The following is a 25,617-nucleotide window of genomic DNA, read 5'->3' on the forward strand; positions in this document are numbered from 1 at the left end:
AAATATATATATTAAATATATATATATATTAAATATATATATATAAATACAGTAAACTTGTGCAACTGAAATCAGAGTGCTCAATGCATAAAGCAGAGCTCTAACTAAAATATTACCGTAAAAACATGTGTCTGAGTTCAAATCAATTTATTACTAAATAGTTTCATGCCTTTGCGAGGCAATCATCAGATTGCCTCGCAAAGGCAATCTGATATTAAGTTTCATCAGATATATATATATGTATATATATATATATACATATATATATATAGGTTAATCCATATAGATGATAATTTCTGCTCTAACTGTGGTCTACCAGAGACCTGGGAGTTTGAGCACTCACCTCAAGATCTTAGCTGTTCTCAATAGCACACTTTTCTGCAACTCCCTTGAGTTTATTGCTGCCGGTATCTGGGCAAGCCACATTTTATGCACAGGTGTTATTGCGCCCAGTGCCCCACTGACTACTGGAATTACAGTTGTTCTTACATCCCAGCGTTTTTCAGTTTCTTCTCCAAGAGGGAGATGTTTCTCCAGTATTTCTTTTTCTTTGCTGGCTATATTGTAGTCATTGGGTACTGCTATATCTATTATAGTAGCTCTCTTGTTCTCCTTGTCCACCACCACTATATCTGATTGGTTCGCTAGGACATGCTTGTCAGTCCGGATGTAAAAGTCCCAGAAAACCTTAGTGGGCAATCATTCTCATTGACCTTATCAGGAGCTTCCCACACAGTATTGTGGTTTATTAATTAACCACAATACTGTGTGGACAAGAAACTGCCAGTAGCTGACAAAAGATAAGCACACTATTTAATTTTCTAATAATTTATATATAATTTCAAACAAAAATGTTTTTCAAATTACGCTTTACAAGAACCATAAAACAATAAAGGGTAACATTAGGCCACAAAAATCACATAAACAGTTTGACAAATGGTGTTTAAAATACATTTCTCTGCTAAGAGAACTGATATTAGGTGGAAGATTGTTAAAGGCTCTAGCAATGATATTTTCAAAATAATAGTTAGATGGTGTATGCAATTAGTTCATATCACGTAAGTTGAAATGAGTTGAGAACCTGTAACTGTCGTGTAAAAATGAGGACACAAACCATGAAAAATCTTGAAACCTTTAATTGAAGTAAAATAAGCATTTAGCACAGGCAGTGTGAGAAGATGCAAAGATTTGGAAGGAACATTTACTGGAATAATATATGCTAGAATATGGTTTAGATTTGCAATTAGTCAGAATGCTCATAAACGTGATGCAAAATAAATTTGAAAAACCAAATGAGCTACTGCTGCACACACTCTCCACAGATTAGTAGTTGTTTTCCCTTATAAAGGGCAGCAAAGCTGATTATAATCACTTACTGATCGTTGTCCTTATAATACCACCATGAATGCATCTATGGATGGACTTTCAATGTTCAAACTTCAACAAGACTGCTAATAATTGTGATGAGTATCTATTTGTATTTCATCATGGAACTTCCAAATGAGATAACATATGGACACAACGTATTATACACGACTCCAAACAATCGTGCGTCATCTTTGTTGTCAACATATAACTGAGTCAGTGAAAAATAATCAGAGTGCAAAGGACAACAGGAAGAGCAAAAGGCTTGGCTATTCTATATGTGACTAATGAACAATCGCTGAGAGCAGAGAGTCATAGATTGTAAACATGATATAAAAACCTTTGTACCCCAAATGGTAAAAGAACCTAGATTACGCTCGATTATGTTATTGTTCATCAGTTGAAACACCATCAAAAATATACCATAGTACATGTAGAATACTAAGGATAATAATTGCTTTGCTAAAATTGAAATCAATACACCATAATCAAACATTGAAAAAGTTGCTGAGCAAAACCCATAAATAAATCTCTACCATCACAGTTTTACAAAAAAAACTACAAATATAAAAAAATGCAAAATCATAACAGAAGTAAGAGTATACAACTAAGAATAGAGAGGGTCAAGACTATGGATGAAAATAAAGGTGGTTTTGACACGGTGATAAAATATAACAAAAGATTATCAAAGGACACTCATGAAGTGAGTACATCTTTAGATTAGCAGACTCCAACTAGCAATATCTCAACAATAGGTAAAGAGATAGACTAAGCATAGTTTTTTTTGCCATTCGATTGTGCTGAGTCAGCGCTAAGATATGGAGACCATCTTGATAAGCACCAGAATAAATGCAGCCAGAGAAACTGTTATGGTTCTTTCCACTTGAGTTTGCCTGACGAATACCCTGCTGCGATCAGTGTCAAGCCCATACTTAAGATGAGCATGGCGAGGTACGATTTCACTGAGTATGAGCTGTTAGCCTGCAATAATGTTAACAAACATCAAAAAGCTGAAAACTTGAAGTATAAAAATGATCCTAACTATATATATTATATATAATATTATATTATATATTATAATATATATAATAATGTATATACTATGTATATATATGTATGTATACTTTATTAATATATTATTTGTTGGCAATAATTGATCAAGCAGTGGGTACACAGGCTTATGTCTAGCATGCCTTCTCAAGATAGTTCAGCTACTGCTACATACCTGCTGAACGGCTAAAGACTTGAGGTGAAAGCCACCCTTCAATCCATGTGAAACTCTTAGTCTAGCAGCACCTAAATGAAATACAAGATATATTTGCTGAAGGATAAAACATATCGAGATCTGTTTGCTGCAGTTACAAAGATCAGCATTACGGCAGCACTAACTACTGTTACATTAGGAGGCATCAGCAGTCATAAGGATACCAGTGATCATCAGGTAGTTGCCCTCTGTCTAGTTTCCATCTATTGAATGCCTTAATTTTACTTTTCGAGCCTCCTTGCCATTTAAGAACTCAATCTATTTGCCACATATTTAACAATTAAAAACTAAAGGATCAACATATATTAATGAACAGTCAGAGAGAATATCTATATCCTCTAATATGCTTCTACTCATATATATAAATTTGATGGATAAACAAAATTCAAACCATTTACCCTAAAGCTACCTTTCCAACTCAACAGACTCTAGGGCTACTCTACAAGCTCTACAGGTTCTAGGGCTAACTTGAAAAATTAACAAATCTTTGGTCTACCTTGAAAAAATAAGGAAGCCGCGGTAAAATTTCTAATAGTAAAATCTACACGGTTAAGTTTTCAAGCATTAGCTAATCAATGATAGCAATGATGAAGGACAACTTTGATGGCAATGTTGACATGAATAAAGAACTAGACACATGTGTGTGTATAGTCATCAGATAATATGAGAGGATTAATGACCTACACGGAGACATGTTATGTAACTGAAGCCAGAGAACTATCTCATCTCTAATATTCCTAATCTCTAACCTTCATCAGTAATGGCCAACTCCATCACCTGATAGCCCAGAACAGTGCCTGCAGGTAACTGCAGAGTCCTCTCACTAGTTGTCTCATGATCAGTTGATATACCTGCATCAGCCACACTTCCAACTATTGCTTCCACTACAGTCCCTATGGTTGAGATTTTCTACAATAATCAGCAGGTTCAGATATGACACTCTTGTATCCATGTGACAAGTGGAACTGAGGTACTTATATCTCTACAATAATTAGCAGGTTCAGATATGACACACTTGTATTCACATGACAAGTGGAACTAAGACTCATATATCTCTACAATAATACACGAAAGAATTGATATATGAGCTCGGTCTAAAAATGCATTAAACTCATATGTCGAGGTATGACTGTAGTTGAATTGTCCGATCTAACTCACCAAAGAAATGTTGCCTATCTCAAATGTACTACTGTTTTTTCATATTTCTTGCCTTCTTTTCGCTGAATCTTATCACTAACGAAAAACTAAAATAAATAAAAGCTATACATTTACACTTAAATAACCAAACTACATAATCGTCTTTTTGTTTATCAAATCTATTTCCCAGCTATTGCATCACAGAAATACCAAGCCACGGTCCTTACAATTTAATAGAAGTTGAAAATAGTACCTTTAGAAAGCTTTGCTTTTTATAATTAGGAAAATTTTGGTTTGAAATTCCTGGCACACCAAAAGCAGTAGGACTACTCCGAACTAAGTTACAGTGTAACCCGAAGCTCAAATCAATTGACAAACCTTGCGATCATCAGACTCGCCTTCGTCACTATCATCCTCGCCGAGGTCAAGGTCTCTAGAGTTGTTAAGATTAGCGGTTATGACTGTATCCGTAGTAGTCTTGATCACTCCTGTAACCACGCACAGCGCCTTCCATTTATTGCCTGAAAGTTCTCCAATGAGCTCATGACACATGTTCAATTTGCTAAAATGAAGTATTTTGAAGCAAATGACAAACATATGTCATCATACACAAACATATGTCATCGTACACAAACATATATCATCATACACAAACATATGTCATCGAATACAAACATATATCATCGTACACAAACATATGTCATCATGCACAAACATATGTCATCGCACACAAACTTGTCATCGTACACAAACATATGTCATCATACACAAACATATGTCATCATACACAAACATATGTCATCATACACAAACATATGTCATCGTACACAAACATATATCATCGTACACAAACATATGTCATCATACACAAACATATGTCATCGTACACAAACATATCATCGTACACAAACATATGTCATCATGCACAAACATATGTCATCGCACACAAACTTGTCATCGTACACAAACACATGTCATCGTACACAAACATATGTCATCTTACACAAACATATGTCATTGTACACAAACATATGTCATCATACACAAACATATGTCATCATACACAAACATGACATAGTACACAAACATATGTCATCGTATACAAACATATGTCATCGTACACAAACATATGTCATCATACACAAACATATGTCATCATACACAAACATATGTCATCGTATACAAACAGGCTACCATAAAGAATAATTGATAAGTCAGTTTTATTTCAAAGCATGTGCGTCAAAGATATCCAAATCCAATTACGAAAACAACAAACTAAAATTTTCACCCTAAACATGTTGTTTATAATTTCAAAGCATAAACTAAGCAAATGGTGCTAGCTGAATACTTGAACCATGTATTTGGGCTCATTAAATAAACACTGGCCAATAGCGTGCTCATTAAATAAACACTGGTCAATAGCGCGCTCATTAAATAAACACTGGCCAATAGCGCGCACGCTATTCAGAAAATTAGTAAACTGTGGAATTCTATGTAGCGATGAGTGACAAACTTTGTAAATTTGACGCAAAACATTCCTCAAGCTTTAGCTTTTTTGTAGCCTTAGAAACAGGGCATCACATTAGTCTGAGCAACTTAGACTTCTCTTTGTAAGAGTCTAGAGCAAAAAGCCATTTCATATAACCACAATTATGGAAAGAGTTACCATTTCTAAATGTACTGATGACTGCCATAATATCTCACAAAAAATCTATTATTCTTAGAAAGAGTTTTCAGCAGCTTAGTTTCGGATAGGAATTTGTTATTACAGTCCTTGCTTACATCAATGAAGAGCCAGAACAATGAAGTGTTTGCCTTTTCTTCTAGCAAGTATTATGAATTAAAAAATAAAATTTTATTAAACTGACCTATATATTTACATATATACAAAACTTAGCTAGTTGATTATATAAAAATCCTTGTGAACATCACTAAAGAAACTTACTGTAGACGAATTTTAGACAAAAGAGATTGCAGGTTCACTTCTGAGCTGCTGATTGCACCAAATGGAGCATTAATTATCACTTCACTCTCACTTTTCACGCCAGCATCAAAAAGTCTTGTGAGCGAGCCTTCAAGTTTCCTGCCAGTTTTAACTGTTGATGTTCTCTTGAATGTACAGAATGGCTGATCTGCCTCGATATCAAACTATAAGCATAGAACAAGTGTGATTCTATAAGACTATGATAAAAATTACTTCGGTTTTTTGATTGAGTGAATGCATAAGGAAAATGAGAAATATGCTATTGACTTATAATGACATATATGTAATTAATATTTTATAAAACGCTTCCAATTAGAATAGCTGAAACATTAGTTGTAGGTTATAAACGGCTAACATACAAATCCTACCAACATGTAAATCATTGGAGGCTGAGTATCTCCACCCGCTACGCAACTAGCTGTGGCATCAGTCTACTCACTTGTTATCGTGTACTCAATTCATCTGTAATTGACAGCTCTTGCTCCGCAACCACAGCAGTGAGTAAGTTCTACCTCGAGTAAGTTTTATTTAGTAAGAATTATGATGTGCCTGAATATTTTGAGAAAACTCACAAACTTACCTGCCAAGTTTAAGAACTAGATCAACTTAAAATATTTTACTGTACAATCTGAACCTACACTCACTAACCTTAACACCCTTATCTTGTAATACATCGTTCAAATTAAATTCTGTCGTATAGTAGTCTCGAAAAGTGCTTAGAGGTAGGTAGCCACTTTCTCTTTCAACCAATGAGAGAGGAGCCAAGTTTTTAGAGGCAGCCAAGCTTAGACTGGGTATATAAACGTTTCCCCCAATACTCTGGACCAAGTTGTTCACTGCTATATTAAACATCTGCAATTGAAAACAGCAAAACATCACCAATTTTGTGAACCAATGAAGTTCAATTCCACAAAGTAGATGGTCGGATACGGCATTTTCTGACCGATGAAAGCAGAATCTATATTAATACAAACTCATTGAACTATCACACTAATTTCATTTGACTTTTTGATGACGGTTGCTAAAGTTAGCAAATGAACAATAAAGGGCAGCCTTCATGGCCTTCATAGCCTAACTATTTACTGATGACTAAAAATCATCAGCAAAGAGTACACAGCACATCGGTACAATTTAGTACATATACACCACGCAGATATAAAATAAGCGACACTTTTTTAGGTAATTGAACTAAAAAAAATGACCGCATACTACCTACTCCCCACTTACCTTATTGATATCTGTTTTTGGCTAGATATCGACTGGATTCGTTATGAGCCTTACCTTTTCATGTAACTATTTAGTGTTTTGCTTTAGACTTCTTACGTTTTTATACTATGTTTATCTCTTTATTTGCCTTTAGCGCCACTGCACGATGGTACTATAAATACACAAACTGTATATGGTCAGTAACGAGTTGTTTATCGTACTTTATAGCAGTAAGTTTTTGTGGGAATTCGCATGTGTTTTCCGGTCTTCGCGCATAGCCTGCGCAGCCATATATACTGTGCAGCCATCACGCCCCGTTACAGCGTTGCAAAAAATAATTAGCTCGATCGAAGCTTGTTTAATTGGTCGAGCGATCGTTGTACGCAAAACTTCCAGCAGGTTCTTGACATCCGTGTTGACGCTTTCGTATGCCTAATTCGTACTTTATAAGGAATTATTAATACGCTGCATAGATCTAGCCACAAGCGCAAACATGGAAATCTATTGCGACATAAAATGCCAACTTGAGCAACAGCCCTTCATTGTTCTGTGTTTGTACTTTGTAGTACCACACAAAATTGTGTTATTCAGTACAAACGATGTTTACTCACAAAATGATAGCATCCTATTTGCCTAATGACGCAACAATTGTTTTTCAAATGTCGTTTGAGAAATAGTGATTGCTAAAGCGGTTTTCATGGATGATAGAAAAAAGGGAGAAAAAATAGCATGAAAAAGTAATCATCATGCTTAGGAGAAACAGAAATTAGTTTCGATTATGCAAGGCCCTATGTTGCATACATGTATTTTTCAATGAATGTGGCCAATTATAGCTTTTTGTGGAGCTTCAGTTAAAAACATTCATCAATTTGCTACTTCATATAATATAAAAATGCAATTACTCTTTTTGCAAAGGTTTAAGGCTTCAATTGAAATGTAAATCTTCGAGGAAACATTGAATAAATTATTAAAGTAGCCACATAGAACAACACGGACAACATGTCGAAACAGTCAAGAGTTCATAAAATGGCTTTTATTGATTTTAGATATGGTTATTTAATAAAAACAAGTGACAAGAACAAAGTAAAACTAAAGCAGGACAAAGGACCTTATATGTTATCTAAATGCTAATTTATAGCAAATGGTAAATTTATATACATCCATACATATAAATCTCAATATTTCTCTTTTGTTGGTTTGTCTGTCCGTGTGTCCAGTTATAGCAACAAAGTTTTAGGACTAAAAAATCTACTGTGCTCTGGATTCGGACTTTAAACTCTAGTTCTGCAATCGTGCAGTTATCCAAATGGCAACTGTAATTGGCAGTTGCCATTGCAACTGTTCAACTGGCTATACTATGGAATAAATTGTGCACATGCTCCGTACACATTACACTCTTTCATGGCTTCATGCTAAACATTTCAGCCAGCATGTATGTATAATAGAAAAGGCGGTAATAAAAAGTTTTATAAAAATTTCTCATTTTATCACTGCTCACTTTAACTTTTCTAAAAAAAGCTGCGTGTGAACCTTTGCAATGATGCTCTTCTTGAGCGTCAACACTAAGAAGAGTTTCCTTGTACACTTGTTGCTGGCTGGTTTAGACTTCTCTTTGATTGTAGACTAGAAATTAGATATACTTGCATTTCTGAAAAGACTGAGTAGGTGAAATAGCTGCCGTGTGAATTTTAAAGTAGGTCAAAGGCTCCAGTTTAAGCTGTTGTAGTTTATGAATTGCAGAAACTTGTGAATTGCCTAAACTTGCAATAATTATACACACCGCATTACATTGCACTTAACTTGCAATATATACACTAAGTTAAATTTCAATTAATCTACAATACATACACTAGGTTATGTTGCAGCTTGAGAGGCCAAAAAGGGTTAAAAGATTTCAAAGGAAATAAGCCCTAGTTGCTATGCATGATCTCCATAGTACAACACTTAAAGAATGGTCTGAGGCTGCAAATATAGATCATTTCTTTAGTTATTCAACTCAAGACTGACCTAAACTATTGTTCTGTAGATTGTTTCAACAATCTCCCGTGACATCAACTTCCTAACATTATTCTGTAATCATCCGATCCTTTACTGATCAAATCAAAATTACAAAAATCAACTGAAATAGTTTCTCTCATCTTTCTATCCAATTAATTCTTTTTTTACTTTGTGAGATAATACACACTTTACCGCAATCTGAAATCAATGATATGAAAAAAATTTGTTGTATTGTAAGTTGTGTTTTTTTAGAAGATATAACTTACAGCAATTAAACTAGAGAATAGAACTGGTTTATCTATATATATATAAATCTCAGTGTTTGTCATTGATTGTTTTCTGTGTGCGTGTTCAGTTACGGCGATAAATTTATAGCTACAAAAAATCTACTTCACGCTGGATTTGAACTCAGAACCTCCAAGTCTGCAAACAGGCGAGTCTATCCACTAGACCAAGCAGCTACATTGTTGTACAATGGAGTAATTGTGCACATACGCAGCTCTTGCGAAAATATTGTTGGTTACGACTAGCGCGCTTGAAAATCATGATTGTGTGATAGATCATTACGCGTCACGTAACAAGCTGGCTTTAGACGTATGACACAACTCTTATTTTAGTAAGTTACTAGCTCAGGTTACTCAAATTTATTGGGTAATTATTTTAACACCTGTGCAACGCCAGGCATTCAGCTAAGTGAGGAATACAACCAGTTGTCAGGTGGCTAACTCAAATTAATAACATATTTAATCATATCTCACAGTGGAAATGCAACTTCTCATAATATTATTTTCTAATGTACATGTACTTTTTTCCCCATTCTGAAATTATTATTAGTGCTAAAGGTATGAATTAATTTTGCTAGAAATTTTACTAACTCATTTCCATAAACACACAGAGCTTGGCAGCCTAGAAAGTCCTGGCAGATGAATAGTTGTAAACAGTAGATCTGTATGCTCTATGCCTTCACTTTGTTAATAAAAGTAAACAAATATTACATATAGAGAGAATGTTCACCAAATCAACAAAATTAATATAACTAAATGCTTGGCTACAAAAAGTATTGACTACAAAAAGTATACTGTCTGTGTTGAACTGAACACATAGAGACTGTGCGTGTTGAACAGAGCACATGGAGATTGTCTGTGTTGAACTGAACACAGAGACTGTGCGTGTTGAACAGAGCACATGGAGACTGTGTGTTAAACAGAGTACATGGAGACTGTCTGTGTTGAACAGAGCACATGGAGATTGTCTGTGTTGAACTGAACACATAGAGACTGCGCCTGTTGAACAGAACACTTGGAGACTGTGTGTTAAACAGAGCACATGGAGACTGTCTGTGTTAAACAGAGCACATGGAGATTGTCTGTGTTGAACTGAACACATGGAGACTGCGCCTGTTAAACAGAGCACATGGAGACTGTTTGTGTTGAACAAAGCACATGGAGACTGTCTGTGTTGAACAGGGCACTATGAAACTGTTTCTGCTATAGATTATTTGTGCAACCAGAGAATTTATCAATATCGTCATCAGAGTTTTGCTGCAAGAATTTCATTAACACCTATTGTGGCAGATCTCCGCTAGTTTTTATATATTCAATTTTCTGTATCAGTGTTTCCAAGTGTCTTCTTTGAACAGATCCATTTTCAAACTGTCTCAGCTTTTGGAAAATGTGGCTTGCGGTTTGAAAGGATTTTAATCAAATCTATTTGTATTCTAAGAATCTGTTTGAAATCTATTTGGATTCTAAGCTAATCAATTTGGATGGCCTTTTTCTGCTGTAGCCTGAACGGTGACGTCCATTATGATTTTGCGTGGTGTCAGCAAGATGAAATTGGGCAGGCGTACTGGAGAGTCAAGACCACAGTCATAAAGGCATCAACTCGATGTGCGTTTCACAATAATTATATAATATATTGTCAAATTATCATCTTGAAGAACCAATCTCAAAACTCTCAAAAATTACTTTCACATACACAAGAGTGTTACCAAGTAGAATATAGAATATGATATAGAAAACAATATCAGTGAATAATAAAAAGCTTAATAACAAATAAAATATGGTCATCTTATGTCAAATAGATAATAGTTACTTGTGCTACCATTTTAAGTCAGCAGATAAAAATACATCGTGAGCAAATATGGAACAACATGACACATATAGAGCTAGCGTTGAGACACGCAGTTTAATCATAGGATTATTTTAGCAGAGACATTATTAACCGCATTATGCATTGTATACGATTAGTGTATTACGCATGTATTACATCTATTTCTAGTGTGAATATGCAAAGTATGGTGATAGATGTAAAGATGTAATAGAAATAGAATGTAAAGAAGAAATAGATGTAAAGAAACAGCATTGAGGAGAATAATTCTTTGGCATAACGTACATCACATAATTAGTCACACGATCAGTCCACTTCTTGTCGATCAAGTGAAGGGCACTGATACAAAATACAATATCAATTAGAAGTTATAGAAAAATATATGTATAGAAGTGTGTCTGACCAACCAATCCACAACCTGCGGTGATTCTCATGTTTTAATGGCTTATAAAAAGCAGAGACGCTGCTCTTTGCAATACAATGAAATACTAGTGCTATATACCATGTTTCAAAGATTTCTTGACAGAGGAAGAAGTATTAGATAATTTATTTCCTAGCAACTTTTTGTGGAATCCTCCCTTGGAACCATGAGACAGCATAAGTTGAAGAGCTCCTGTGAAACAGTGCAACATATCTGAGAAGCAGTTAACAAAAACAAGAGAGTTTGTTTACCAGGTCAAGAGCAGTTGAACCTGTTTGTATTGTTATATCCTATATACTATCGGGAAAAGATACAAAGTTATTGATTATTAATAAGTAACCCTTATATTCGATAATCTTTAATAATATGTAAATAGCAAACCAGTGGTCATATTTAACATTGTAACATCCATATTATTATTATATTGTACCACAACACTTCCAGTCTCATGCGCTGTAAAAGATCATCATGTGTAAGAAGTATGAGCATAATTATTCCGCATGCTAGCACAGTGGCTAGCACATTAGTCAGCAAAATGGAGTATCGGAGTTGAATTCTCGTAAGACACATAATTTTTCTAACGCACTTAGCACAGCTTTGGACAGACAGACGGACACAGCTCTTATTATAGTAAAGATTATTATAAATATAATCAAATGTAAAATAGTTTACTATTTTTCAGCTACCGTAAAGTGTCATGTACGTTTTACAGTTTCAGCAATGCAAGTGAATGCATAACTTTTTAGAGCACAGCAGCTGAGAAGGGGAAAAGAGAATTATTCTATGTGACCATTTAATATTTTCAATTTACGCTATTAATACATAGAGACCTTTCACTCTACATCATCAATACAGTGTTATTGACAAATATACATATGATCTTAAGTTTAATTGATTTAGCTTTAAACAAAAAAAGTTTATTCTGAATTATTTTATTACCAAGTTGGTTTATTAAAAACTTTAATAGATATTGTACATAGTTACATTAGACTATGTAATTTTACTTTAGTTTTCTGTTTTAATTCAATGCATTACCGCTAATTATTATTCATAACTCAGTGATTGTATAGTTATGTGATGAATTGCAATAATATTGCAAGGGTGATACAACTCATGCTCTTTCTATAATATACAATGTAATTTAGTTTGAAATATTTTAGATGATTCAAATTAATCTAGCTAAATTTAAGTACTAAGAAACGCCTTTCTATAATAGTTGATGCTCAACGCCTGACATATTAACTTTAATGTGTACAAGATAGTACTAGCATTTTGGCAGTTAAATTTGGCCTGTGCCAGCATTTGAGAAAATGAATAAAATATAAGTGACTGTGGCATAACTTCCTACCGCTTTCGCTGACAGCCAACTCTGCAATCTCGTAGGCCACCACAGTGCCTGCCGGTAGACTCAATGATCGAGTACCTTCCTCCTCGTGAACTCCCCTCAGCTCTCCCTCTACTATGTCGGATGACAATATATCTGTTAAAGGGCTCTTTTTCTCAGGTGCGCCTTTTGCCTTCATGGAAAACAATAACATTAAATGTAATCTTCACATGTCAGTCCCACTCATACACCACAACACTAGAAATTAGAACTATGAAAGCAAAAAAAACTTTGTCACAAGGGTTCCAGTATATAAATAGTAATTGTTATTCATCAAATCTGTTGCAGCAAAAACACGCAATAATCGCATTCACATACGATCACGCATATGGAGTGCATGTTCTGCTCATTCCTACCTCTTCTTCCTCATTGTCAGAGTCAGCCAAATGCATATGAACTGATTGGTTGAGCTGAGCTGTGATGGACGTATCCGCGATTGTCTTCACCACCCCAGTGACCACACAGAGAGCCTTTCTCTTTTTAGAGGCGAGCTGGCTTACGAGTCCATGGCTCATATTTAGTTTCCTGCGGCAATAAACAAGAATTATATGTAGAAGTACAATGACTCAAACCTTCGATGCCATCCCAGGTCAAAACAGGAGCATAGCAATAATGGTAGTAGACACGTCTTTCAGAGATAAGTTAACAGTAAAGTAGGTGCCTGAAAATGATACTGGCGCTTCATTGCGATAACAGAGTATGACAAGTTTTGGCAGGTTCTTATACTGACTCATCCCTCTACAAGCTCAGCAGTACTAGCTCCTTTGATTAAACATTGTTTCACTAAAGCTGCGCCATGTAAGCCAAAACTACCTGTTAGCAAGTTCGTTGAGAAGGAACTGCAGATCAACTTCGGTAATACTGAGTGCTCCAAACATGGCTTTGATGGTGATAGAATCTACTAGCTGTACACCGGCATCAAATATTCCCTTGAGAGAGCCTTGCAGCTCTCCATCAACTTTGACTGTTGACTCTCTGTTGAACGTGCAAAAAGGCTGGTCTGGTTCTAGTTTGAACTAAAAGATGAAGCGCTTTTATTATAAAAATGCTGTATTACAATAAAGTTATATCCAGATATCTTTGAGATTAGAAAATCACTTGTTCTCAATAGAAGTTTTAGCTGAGGCATTATCATCCTTTAAGGCATGTACATGAAGGATGTTGGTTTACACCAAGTAAAGGCAAGTCGATTTTGTCAGACACGGCTGTTCGACAAAGAGTCCAGGATCACGTTCTTCATGGCTATGCAAGCCAAGCACACACGTCGATATTTGTTAATACTGAATAACACATGTCCGTATGATGCACCATCTAATGAATCGCTACAAATGATTTATAGAACTATAACTTAGTACACATTTTTGTGTTGAAACAGCAACACTATGTTCCCTAGTGTTTGTCTCAGTTAGGAGTTGGGCGAATTTTTCAAACTTTCAAGACTGTCAGAAAAACATCTGTAGACGAGATATGGCATATATGTTTGTACTGACACCACATCGGAATGTTCTCAAACACGGTAGACCAAGTAGGTGCTAAGCACTGCGCAGTACTGACTAAGTATAGAGTGAGACTAACCAACTAGACACTGTGCACTACTGACTAACTAGGTATAGAGTGAGACTAACCAACTAGACACTGTGCACTACTGACTAACTAGGTATAGAGTGAGACTAACCAGCTAGACACTGTGCACTACTGACTAACTAGGTATAGAGTGAGACTAACCAACTAGACACTGTGTACTACTGACTAACTAGGTATAGAGTGAGACTAACCAACTAGACACTGTGCACTACTGACTAACTAGGTATAGAGTGAGACTAACCAGATAGACACTGTGTACTACTGACTAACTAGGTATAGAGTGAGACTAACCAGCTAGACACTGTGTACTACTGACTAACTAGGTATAGAGTGAGACTAACCAGCTAGACACTGTGTACTATTGACTAACTAGGTATAGAGCGATTATTTAGAGATGATAACCTCAGAACCTATGATAACCTTCATTTGCCAAACATCCAGACCTATATGCATGCACCTCCTAGTAAGTACTCAGGTCAAAGGTCAAATACCATCTATTCTTATGTGCATATGGATCATTTCATAACTTAGAAGAAAAGGTATTACTTTTGCCCACCTCTACACTTTGGTCAGTGAGCACATCGTTTAGAGTGAAATCAGTCGTGTGGTAGTCAGTGTAGCGGCTGAATGGGAGGATTCCTTGCTTTCTCTCGACCAATGAGAGCGGAGCTAAGTTCTTGGAGGCAGCTGTGCTAGGACTGGGTAAATATACATCTGCTCCAATACTCTCCACTAGGTTATTCACGGCAACATTAAACATCCTTTAATAAATTTAAAAAAACAGGACTGTGTGGCATCTGTTTATTATATATATATATTATATATATATATATATATATATATATATATATATATATATATATATATATATATATATATATATATATATATATATATATATATATATATATATACTTTATTGGCAATTATTTCATTTCAAAAATATAAATGTTGTTCAAATTAGGCCATACAACAATAGTAAAAAAAGGGCAACAATTAGCCATTACAATCGAATAACTAGTTTAACAAATAGTGTTTAAAATGCCTTTCTCTAAGCAGCTGGCAGTAATATTTTCAAAATAATTGTTAGTGGTTGTATGCAATTCTGTTTTGAACAGAAATAAATTGCCTTTGTTCATTTCTAATGAATTCCAAGTTTAGTTTTTTGAAGCATAAAACTTAGCAAAAACTTTTTCAGCATTATTTTGTTGTCTGATATGTTTGTGGCAATATACCATAAACAAGATGTCAATGAGTTGCAGTTTTCTTATCTAAAATGATTTCAACAAACATATTTAGTAAAACATGTAGATATACAGATGGCATGAGAGGCTTCAAACTATTCTAGTTGGCTAATAATCACTTACCTTAAACTCACGAGCACCTATTCTTTCCTTGCTGTGCAATATTTATCTAACGTACCGACAACAATTCTACGCATTATGTAGTTTCCATTACCTCCCAACGGACAACTTTAGTGTTGGCATTTGTCCATATGAGGGAGGCGGAGCTTAGTTCAGTCTTTTCCTAAGTAGAGACTTCTGATTGGGCCATAATATCAACAACAATATTGTCACCTCTGGTCCGTTCACACTTGCCATAGTACGGGTACAGGAGCACTCTTTACAACTAGTTGAACTTGGGTTACACCAAGTGGGTAAACAGCTCGTTTGAGCATGATCATACTACAGTCACACCTCGAGATACGAGCTTAATGTGTTCAAGGACGAAGCTCGGATGTCAATACCCTCGCATCTCAATGCGATATTTTCTATATAAAATAACTAAATACAAATTAATCCATTTCCATTCAATGAAAAACCACATAAAACAGGATATTATGATGAAGAACCATGTTTTTAATTGTTGTAATTCAGTACTTACGATCACAAAGTAACAAATACCTATTTAGTGGTTGTGATATGCAATAAAATGTAACATTATTATGTACAGTACTGTATGGAGTTCCTACCTTAGAGACAGACGCAGTGGCTCAAAGTGGTGTTGTGAGAGATACTTAACAGCAACGCTGTTAGGTGAGAGATGCTCAACATAAACTTTGAATTCAACTTAAATTAATTTAGCTAACTGAACACACACTTAAAGCTAAGTTTAGATCCTTTACTAAACTTGACTGTAATTTTGTTTTCGTCTTAATTTTTCATTATCAGATTCTGGCTTGGGGCTTTTTGCTGCGCTTTCACTTTAGCCGACCTTTGTAAAACTTCTTTCAAACTGATTCGATAAAAAAGACCGAGTGATGCTGTTCTCGAAAGAGGCCTATCGCTTACTTGGCCATTTAGTAGCCACCGATAACTGGCTTGCTTGTATACTCATATCTCAAAGGTTTCTCATATCTCAAAGCAGTAACTTGCTCAAAATTTTGTTCGTAACTCTATTTTCGTATGTTGGGGTACTTCTATGTCGAGGTGAGACTGTATACAAAAACTCACTCATAATCTACCCAGTTTACTGTTACATGTACACGTATATAACAGTTGCAATTTGAGGCAATAGAAGAACACAGTTGAACACAAATCATAAACACAGCAAGTTGTCACCTGACGTTGAAATAACCAAATAGGATTGAACTATGTATTACAATAGTTTGAACAATACCCTAAACTTTTATAGCCGCTCTCTCTAGTGGTCCTAGTTTACTAGTGCTAAACCTTTGAGTACATCACCAACTGTAGCCAACAATTACTTGAGGTCTTAAGTTATAGCCTGAAAATAACTACTTACTGCAATTTGAATCAAATTTCAAGCATATAGTTAGATATGCAAAATAACACCTTTTGCCTTTTTTCTAGTAAAATCACCTTTTTGTTGCAATCTCTATTAACCAAAGTGATCTCATAATGTAAACCATTCTCTTTAGAGCCAAAGAGAAACTGTTCCCTGTACAGTTGAAGAGAAACTGTTCCCTTTGCAGTCCAAGAAACATTTTTCCCTGTACAGTCAAAGAGAAACTGTTCCCTGGATAGCGAATGATTGGCCAGCATAGGCAGTAATATAAGTGCTGGGCCACTGCAGCCATCTTATCTCGTTTGTGTACTTCTCAGACACCAAATAATATTCATATAGCTGAATGTATACTTCTAAGCACAGATTCTCTTCTGGATCATGCGTCCTCATTATGAAAATTCCTAGAAGTTTGAGTAATGCCACAAATAAATTGCAAATACTTTGTTATTTATTGAGAGTTCCATTTCATAATTACCAACTAGGTAACGCAACAGCAAACCTATTGATGTAAACAACATGCAAAACCCACTGGCTGATCAATAGCAATGTTTTACTATTGCTAGAGTGCGGTGTGTCACACAATAGTCATGCCGGATTGTTTATTTCACAAATGCTTGTTTTCATTTCATGGAAAGCTAAAGCAGATGACGAGGTAGGCTCAGGTTTATACTAGTGGCTTTGGGTAAAATGTGACCTTTGTAGCTGAGGCTATATTCTCGTGTCTCCTCTGATGTCTTGACATCTGATTATGTAAACTTTCTTACAGTTCAGTAGAAGTCAGTAGAAGTCATTCATGAATGATAATGTGATTACATGCATATATTTCATTCCAGAAATGATGTTTGTAAAGATATCATTAACAAGCAGCATTTCTTATAATTTGTTAGAGAAGAGTTGGTATACAGCGTAATTCATGATAACCAGAGGCGGTTTTGGTAGCTGAGAATCGCTAGATGTATTTATACGAAAATAGCTTTCCTCATGTAACAGTTGACAGTGAGGTCTGCGGTGTTATATATCCAAGTAGGTACCTGCCAAAGGATCTCAGAGCTTTATCTGTTTGGATTAAATTTGTAAACACAACCATTATGCCAATTCCCATTGCCCCAACTTGAACAAATTTCAGGTTATTAACAATGGAGAAGAGAGCACCAGTTTGAAATGTTGAACAGAAAAGCTTGCGAAGGCTTCTTCTGCATAATTACAAAATTTAAAGAGATGTTTACAGCGTTTGGGAAGCAAGATTTCTTTTGCAGATTAATGCTTAAAATTAATTTAAATTGTTTCCTCTTATCCTGCGTAACTTAGGATGGTATCTGATGGTAGTAGATAACTGTCTACTTGTGTGCGATTGCTAGACTTGGTATCTTAGGATGGTATCTCAGTAGACAACTGTCTACTTGCGTGCGATTGCTAGACTTGGTATCTTAGGATGGTATCTCAGTAGACAACTGTCTACTTGCGTGCGATTGCTAGACTTGGTATCTTAGGATGGTGTCTCAGTAGACAACTGTCTACTTGTGTGCGATTGCTAGACTTGGTATCTTAGGATGGTATCTCAGTAGACAACTGTCTACTTGCGTGCGATTGCTAGACTTGGTATCTGAGGATGGTATCTCAGTAGACAACTGTCTACTTGCGTGCGATTGCTAGACTTGGTATCTTAGGATGGTATCTCAGTAGATAACTGTCTACTTGCGTGTGATTGCTAGACTTGGTACTTTAGGATGGTATCTCAGTAGATAACTGTCTACTTGCGTGCGATTGCTAGACTTGGTATCTTAGGATGGTATCTCAGTAGACAACTGTCTACTTGCGTGCGATTGCTAGACTTGGTATCTTAGGATGGTATCTCAGTAGATAACTGTCTACTTGCGTGCGATTGCTAGACTTGGTATCTTAGGATGGTATCTCAGTAGATAACTGTCTACTTGCGTGCGATTGCTAGACTTGGTATCTGAGGATGGTATCTCAGTAGATAACTGTCTACTTGCGTGCGATTGCTAGACTTGGTATCTTAGGATGGTATCTCGGTAGACAACTGTCTACTTGCGTGCGATTGCTAGACTTGGTACCTTAGGATAGTATCTCAGTAGACAACTGTCTACTTGCGTGCGATTGCTAGACTTGGTATTAACATAGTACTTAATCATCATATATACATGTAAGTAATTTTTCTGTGTTCTGTTTCACCAGAGTATTGTCAAAATATCTCATAAAGTGTGTGATATATCCAACATCTCTACATGAACTGCACCAAATTATAAAAGCCCTAGTCTTAGGTCTTTATTAGTGACACAGCTGACTAGAGAAGCGGAGGATTGTTTCATCCCGATCTCTTGTGCCTACATACACAATAAGCATCAAAGTTTTTATACTAATCATTAATCAGCTTTACTCATTAAAATGTTTTTAATTATCTCCTGTTTTATATGTTGTTAGAGCTGGACTTTATATTTAATGTTAAAAACAATTGCTACCTATCGGCACATCTCAGCAAGATTACTTTGCCAGCTCTAATCCAGCACAAACTGTATATCTAATGGAGGGTGTTCACTAAAACTTCAGCAGTCAAACGATGCTTCCCATCTTTCACTTCTCATGGCTAAACCAAGCGGTTTCACTGATGAGGTTGTCTCTTAACATGAGCTGATTGACTCCCTTATGGTGGCCATGATTCTACCATTACTACGCTAATAAAGATCCCACTTCAGAAATCATTGAGTCATGCGTTTATTTATTATTGCCCAAAAGTCAAAATGATGTCCATGAAAGCAAAAGGCACAACAAAGAACCGAAAAATATTTTCTGTTAGTTAGTTAGTTGGCGTTGTCGGCGATCCAGTCGATGTATTTGGATACCCTTGTGTAGACACTTGGGTAACCGGCTGTCTGGCATCCAGACCTTCCCCAGCTGGTTGCTCCGGCAAGGACAAATCTTCCATTTACTCGGCACACCAGAGGTCCACCAGAGTCACCCTGCAGAATAAATTGACTCACATCAACACTGCGTTGCATGAACTGCTAAGGAGACTAGAGATAAAAAACACTTAAAATCCTTCTCAAACTCTGAATCATAAAGACTGTCAGAAAGGTTTTTAATCACAAATATTTTATTGTTAACAAACCAGCAATTCAATGTAAGTTTAGGTGGGACATTGATGCTGTCAGCCATTTATAAGACAGCGACTGCAATGATTCATTACAACCAAATTAAATAAAAAGCTGGAAATGTTTTTTTTGCAGTTGCTGACTATAAAACGAAAAAATGAAAAAGCTTGAAGGTTTTTAGAAATGTACACAAATTAATTAGCTGTGGTGGTTCACTTGCTAATTTGCACAGCTAATACGGTGCCATGCCTATCTTTAAGATGTCCCAATTGTGCTATAGAAGCTCCTTAGACCATTGAGGAACATCCCTCTATCGATAGCCATTACTACGCAATGTATAGCTGGCAGACCTCAACTTAGTTACTTGATCATTGAATGCTAGAATCGGACTGGGGCAAGTATTTGAAATAGGTTATTTAATATAAAGAGTTGTCTACTTTTTATCTCCTTGTTAGGATAATAGAAAATACAATTCTTAATTTAGTGTGTACAAGTTGACAATTGTCCATGGTGTATTTTAATCTAGCTCACTTAACAACTGTTCCAATTTTTTAAGCATTTCTTAAGTAAAGAAGCAGCGAGTATTCTATTAAAGATGAAGCTTGGTATAGCCATTTTTTCTTATTGAGTTAGTTGTAATATTTGTCAGAGATTTTAGGAAAGCAGTTAATTGTAATAAAATACCCTTTGTGACATCTCACTTCTCTTATGCTATCACCAAAATTAGACTATTATCCAGACCCATGTTTTTAAAAAATACCACAGTTGGGTTCTGTAATACATTTTGGAGCCGCCATATTTAACCAGTATATACCGTATATATTATAATATAATATATATTATTATATATGTAGTATAATAATTAGGCGCAGTATCTGATGCAACTCAGGAAACTGAAAAATTTGAAAAGATGAGATAATGAATTTATTTCCTTAAATTAAAACATTAGCATCTACATAAGCATTACAAAGACTATTATTTTCTGTAACGCGCTGCTGCCATCACTTCCATAGCTTTTGCTAGTCCGTGATACGACTGGGTAAGCTAACCATCTATGAAATATCAATACAATATGTATAGCCTAACATACAAACAATTGTGGAAAAATTTTGCTTGGCTGCAGGAAAAATGTTTTTTAGCAAAGTTTGCATCAAAGAGACACTTCGTTTTCTTAGTGATGCGAGCAATTTAAAAATATTTCAAAGTTTTTTAAACTTCAATATACATTTTCAAATGAACATTAGTTTTATGAACTCATCACATTTTAAGTTTGCTTGATGAGTAATATGATGGATTTCTCTAGCTCCTGCCATATACTGTACACTCCAATGGTCATAGGTGTCATGACTAGTAGGTGAAAACACTTACGTTGCAAGCACCTGTCTGACCATGCCCAAGGCAGACATGGCTGTCATGGATCATTTCTTGTCCCCAAATGTTGGCGCAGTCACTATTGGTCCTCACCTCAATGTTCAACTCTTGCAGCACATTCTCATCCTGTGATCCTGTTGAATTTCATGTTAATCTAACAGTAAGCTGAGCCATGAGTGGTGATAGTATTGCATACATAAATAAAATTAAAATAAATGAAATTAATAAAGTTGTGGTTAGATTTAAATTTGCAATGACAAAACATTGTACTATCAGTAAACAATCTTTAGTCTTTTTGGATGTAAAATAACTCAAATGAATAGCCAAAAAGTTTAGATAAAAAGAGAAAACAATCTAAGCAAGGTGCTAAGATATCTACATGTATGTATTGACTAGCACATCTGTTCTTCTTACACGGATATCTGCATGTATGTATTGACTAGCACATCTGTTCTTCTTACACGGATATCTACATGTATGTATTGACTAGCACATCTGTTCTTCTTACACGGATATCTGCATGTATGTATTGACTAGCACATCTGTTCTTCTTACACGGATATCTACATGTATGTATTGACTAGCACATCTGTTCTTCTTACACGGAGCAATTGTTGTAACATACTATTGCTGCACGTTTTTAGTTTTAGTTTAAATCTTTAGTTTTTAAATTTAGCAATGTTACTTCCTGCAGCATGAATAAATGAATGCTGTGCAGAAGTACGCTCATGAGGTATTTGGCTAAAAGACTCATGGACTGTTAAAAGCTTTGAGTGTCTTAAAAATGACTGCAATGGCTGGACACATTTTAAAACTATTTCTCTGATCCCTGAGTGTGGCATATACTGTACATGTCTACCAGGCAAGCGCTACTCTGTAGTTTGCTATTCTAAATATAACAGCAATTGTTAAACAAACAAAAACAAAAAGCAAAACTATAGCCAAGGATAAAGCTGATGTTTTTGCTAAAAAGCTGTGCATGTTGCTCACCTTTGGTCAGTCCCCAGCCGGTGATCCAACAATCATCATTGCCTACAAGGTCAAGATTCTCACTTCCAGGAAGACAAGCGGGCTGGACATACTCATTGAATTCCATTGGAGACTGCACCTCGAGCAAGGCAATGTCGTAGGGAAGTCCTTCAGTGGACAGACTATTGCCATCATAGAGCTCATGCTAAATTAAAAGTTAAGAACTTTAGCTATAATTATTAACAAACAAATAGCCACAATATCTTCTATTGTCTAAGCAGCAGGTTAGAGATGTTGGAAACAAGGCACAGGCTTTAGCAACATAGTGTAAACTGAATTCATGTTGACAGAATATTTCTAAAATAATACAAAATAATATACTGTTTACTAAAGACTTGAGCACCATAATAATAGAGAAATCATCTTGATTTAACAAAAACTCAAATACATTGCTGATCAGCACAATTTTGAAGTTGTCACTCCTATGCAATGTTGTCTGTGTCTAACTAATGCTCTGTTTCAAATATCAGCAATGCATTCTTCACTGAGCTTTTACAAGACTATCATTTATAACATCGAATATCAAGACTCAGCAGCCATTTCTCTACGATGAACTCCGCTATGAAATTAAGACAAAACAATTTCTTCAACAGTTCAACAAGAAGATATAGATTACCTATATTATCTTATATTTAACTAGACTGAGATTTTACTAGATTATTTGATATCGTCTCTAGCAAACGCTTTCCACTCAGTCTAACTGTAAGATGCTGAAATAGACAGACTGACAATTTTGACTTTACAAACACTTAAGCCAAAGTATGTGATAATACTCTCCGACTGGGGAGGTAATAATGACTTAATCCCGACTATAGGTAATCCTCTTACTAAGGGTTTATTGCTCACCATGACAATCCTGGCGAGGGTGTGAGTCACTTCAGATGCCTGGGTATTGCCCTTGTGGTGGTCACCAACCACAATGGTCAAGCTTCTTGTTGAAGAGCTGCGGCAGAAGAAATGTGCATATAGTATTCTCTACACAAAAATTATGGTGTACAGCTATGGAATATCTTATAATATACAACATAACGCAAATATACTAAAATATGTACAGCACACTAGCAACAACTCTACGAATAAGACGAAGGGTGTATAGATTGTGCAACATATAGACACCTTAAAACACTTATATAGATGCAGTCAGTCTGTGTATATAGATTTACTATATTTAAAATGCAAACGTAGACACATGAGGAACACAACAATACAACAAAGAATGTAACCTGAAAAAGAGCCTTCAAGAAGTGTGCAACGGAGTGTACAATACACAAAATATATGATACAGAAAGTGTACAAGACACATGATTGATACAGAAAATGTACAAGACATCTGAGTGATACACAAAGTGTACAATATATAACGCATAAGATACACATACTTCCGAAAATGAATTCAAACACTTAATAAAGAGCATGATTTATTTAAACGTAAAGAACCAGATAATATATACTTCATACATAAAGAGTAAAAACACAATGTTAAAATACAAAGAAGAAATCAACTACGTAAGGTATACGAAACATTGTACACTATATATGCAATAGAAACATCATATAAGAGAGAGACTGAAGGATACATAGCAACCAGTACGAACAAAACATAGAGGGTACGAAACATAAAATACTGTATATTATATAGCATGAGGTTCATAGAGCCTACATCAAAAACAAGACACGGACCAAGAGCCAAATAGCAAGACTATTAAACTTTGCATCGACAGTGTATGACAACACAAGGTGACAAATAGTCGTAGATATCGCTAACCAGTGAGAGGGAGGTATACGTGCAGTTTATTTTTAATTCTAGGTACCTACTAGGGTAGTTCACTGCAGTATTTTAATGTCTCAATTTCAATTTTGCTCAACAAAGTTAAGATGACTCAGAAAGGCCTAATGCGACAGATGATGTCTGAAAGTTTTACTAGAGTTATTCATAGACATACCCATCAACACAGTGCGAAGCGGTAACAAGATATCTTTCGCTGATGATAGTTGCACCACAGATGTGAGAACTTCCAAACCAGCTAGTTGACCTGAGTGAAGCCTGCCATGGCCAGTTGTGTGGATCTGCCTCGCGTCCTCCGACGATGCGAGTGGAGCTTCCACGTTGACCACAGCTACCTGCATGAACATATACATGTTGTCTGTGAGTTCACAGTCTATGAATATGAGACAGGAGAATGCAACTAGCTAAAGTACACATCTTTCATAACAGCATTCAAGTTAACTTGGAAGTTATGATGCGATACCAGACTTCAAAAGTCAGATCAAATTTGAAATTTTTATTCAAGTTTAAATCGGTATCATATACTAAAACTTTGAAATCTTTTGTCGCATTAGGAGTATTCCTGTTAGCTGCTACCTCCTACTATACCTTATCACATGCACAATATTTAATCCATTTGCTTACCAAATACTCCTTGCACTGCGAGAACGGAAAGAAGAGCAAAAGCCAACATCTTGAACTAGAATTGAATCCTGATTGTAGTTTAAGATACCTGAGCGCTGCCTTTATATATCATCTCACACGCTGCCAGACCACGTCCTTCTACTTAAGCCTAAGAATTCCTTTCTTATCTGACTAACATTACAGCTCTTGTGAGATATATCGCTGCTTCAAGGTGCCCTAACTGTGCAGGAGCAGCACAAGTCGGTGCTTGCTTGAGAACCAGGCAGTTGTTCCGAAAATCATGGAACACTTCAGTTTGAGAGCATGACAGCTGTCACAGATACTGAAAGACTTAATGATAGATGGTCATTCCACTTGTCTATCCCTGGCCCACATATGGAGTCGTTCAATTGTTAATATCTGACGAGCGGTATGAAAAGCTAAAACAAAACCGTTTTATTAATACGTTTGACAATAGGAAACAAGTAGCGGAACTTGTCAACATATTTGTGCACAAT

The 25,617-nt window shown here is 35.7% G+C and overlaps 3 protein-coding genes across 3 annotated transcripts; all 3 read right to left on the reverse strand.

Moving 5' to 3' along the window:
- Positions 1–1,458: 1,458 nt before the first annotated feature.
- LOC137394569 (pejvakin-like) lies at positions 1,459–7,183 on the reverse strand. The gene is made up of 7 exons (XM_068081299.1): positions 7,032–7,183; positions 6,399–6,602; positions 5,712–5,914; positions 4,145–4,328; positions 3,379–3,538; positions 2,591–2,661; positions 1,459–2,346 (listed from the first exon to the last, which is right to left on the reverse strand). Exons 2-7 carry the CDS (start codon positions 6,600–6,602, stop codon positions 2,233–2,235), a joined length of 936 nt encoding a protein of 311 aa, XP_067937400.1. The 5' UTR covers positions 7,032–7,183; the 3' UTR covers positions 1,459–2,232.
- A 3,665-nt stretch (positions 7,184–10,848) lies between these two features.
- On the reverse strand, positions 10,849–15,937 carry LOC137393626 (pejvakin-like). Its single transcript, XM_068080263.1, has 6 exons — positions 15,820–15,937; positions 15,009–15,213; positions 13,682–13,884; positions 13,225–13,393; positions 12,833–13,001; positions 10,849–11,676 (listed from the first exon to the last, which is right to left on the reverse strand). The coding sequence occupies exons 2-6, from the start codon at positions 15,210–15,212 to the stop codon at positions 11,558–11,560; spliced, it is 864 nt and encodes a 287-aa protein (XP_067936364.1). The 5' UTR covers position 15,213; positions 15,820–15,937; the 3' UTR covers positions 10,849–11,557.
- Positions 15,938–19,978: 4,041 nt separating this feature from the next.
- Positions 19,979–25,226, reverse strand: LOC137393478 (elastase-1-like). The gene is made up of 6 exons (XM_068080051.1): positions 25,121–25,226; positions 24,654–24,831; positions 23,557–23,653; positions 22,672–22,855; positions 21,679–21,815; positions 19,979–20,178 (listed from the first exon to the last, which is right to left on the reverse strand). The coding sequence occupies exons 1-6, from the start codon at positions 25,167–25,169 to the stop codon at positions 20,020–20,022; spliced, it is 804 nt and encodes a 267-aa protein (XP_067936152.1). The 5' UTR covers positions 25,170–25,226; the 3' UTR covers positions 19,979–20,019.
- Positions 25,227–25,617: the final 391 nt, after the last annotated feature.

Source organism: Watersipora subatra, chromosome 4 (assembly GCF_963576615.1).
Source record: "Watersipora subatra chromosome 4, tzWatSuba1.1, whole genome shotgun sequence".
NCBI lineage: Eukaryota > Metazoa > Bryozoa > Gymnolaemata > Cheilostomatida > Watersiporidae > Watersipora > Watersipora subatra.

What these genes read in the sequence shown, in the direction of transcription:
- LOC137393626 (XM_068080263.1), bottom strand. Translation starts at nt 15,212, where the DNA reads ATGTTTAATGTTGCCGTGAATAACCTAGTGGAGAGTATTGGAGCAGAT. An exon ending in CTCAACGAACTTGCTAACAG is followed by an intron (nt 13,394 to 13,681) that starts GTAGTTTTGGCT and finishes TTATTGCCGCAG; the next exon opens with GAAACTAAATATGAGCCATG. An exon ending in GTTGGCTGTCAGCGAAAGCG is followed by an intron (nt 11,677 to 12,832) that starts GTAGGAAGTTAT and finishes ACTGTTTCACAG; the next exon opens with GAGCTCTTCAACTTATGCTG.
- LOC137394569 (XM_068081299.1), bottom strand. Translation starts at nt 6,602, where the DNA reads ATGTTTAATATAGCAGTGAACAACTTGGTCCAGAGTATTGGGGGAAAC. An exon ending in GCGAGTCTGATGATCGCAAG is followed by an intron (nt 3,539 to 4,144) that starts GTTTGTCAATTG and finishes TGATTATTGTAG; the next exon opens with AAAATCTCAACCATAGGGAC. An exon ending in GTTGGCCATTACTGATGAAG is followed by an intron (nt 2,662 to 3,378) that starts GTTAGAGATTAG and finishes TATTTCATTTAG; the next exon opens with GTGCTGCTAGACTAAGAGTT.
- LOC137393478 (XM_068080051.1), bottom strand. Translation starts at nt 25,169, where the DNA reads ATGTTGGCTTTTGCTCTTCTTTCCGTTCTCGCAGTGCAAGGAGTATTT. An exon ending in GCTTCGCACTGTGTTGATGG is followed by an intron (nt 23,654 to 24,653) that starts GTATGTCTATGA and finishes CTTCTGCCGCAG; the next exon opens with CTCTTCAACAAGAAGCTTGA. An exon ending in GTCAGACAGGTGCTTGCAAC is followed by an intron (nt 20,179 to 21,678) that starts GTAAGTGTTTTC and finishes TTTATTCTGCAG; the next exon opens with GGTGACTCTGGTGGACCTCT.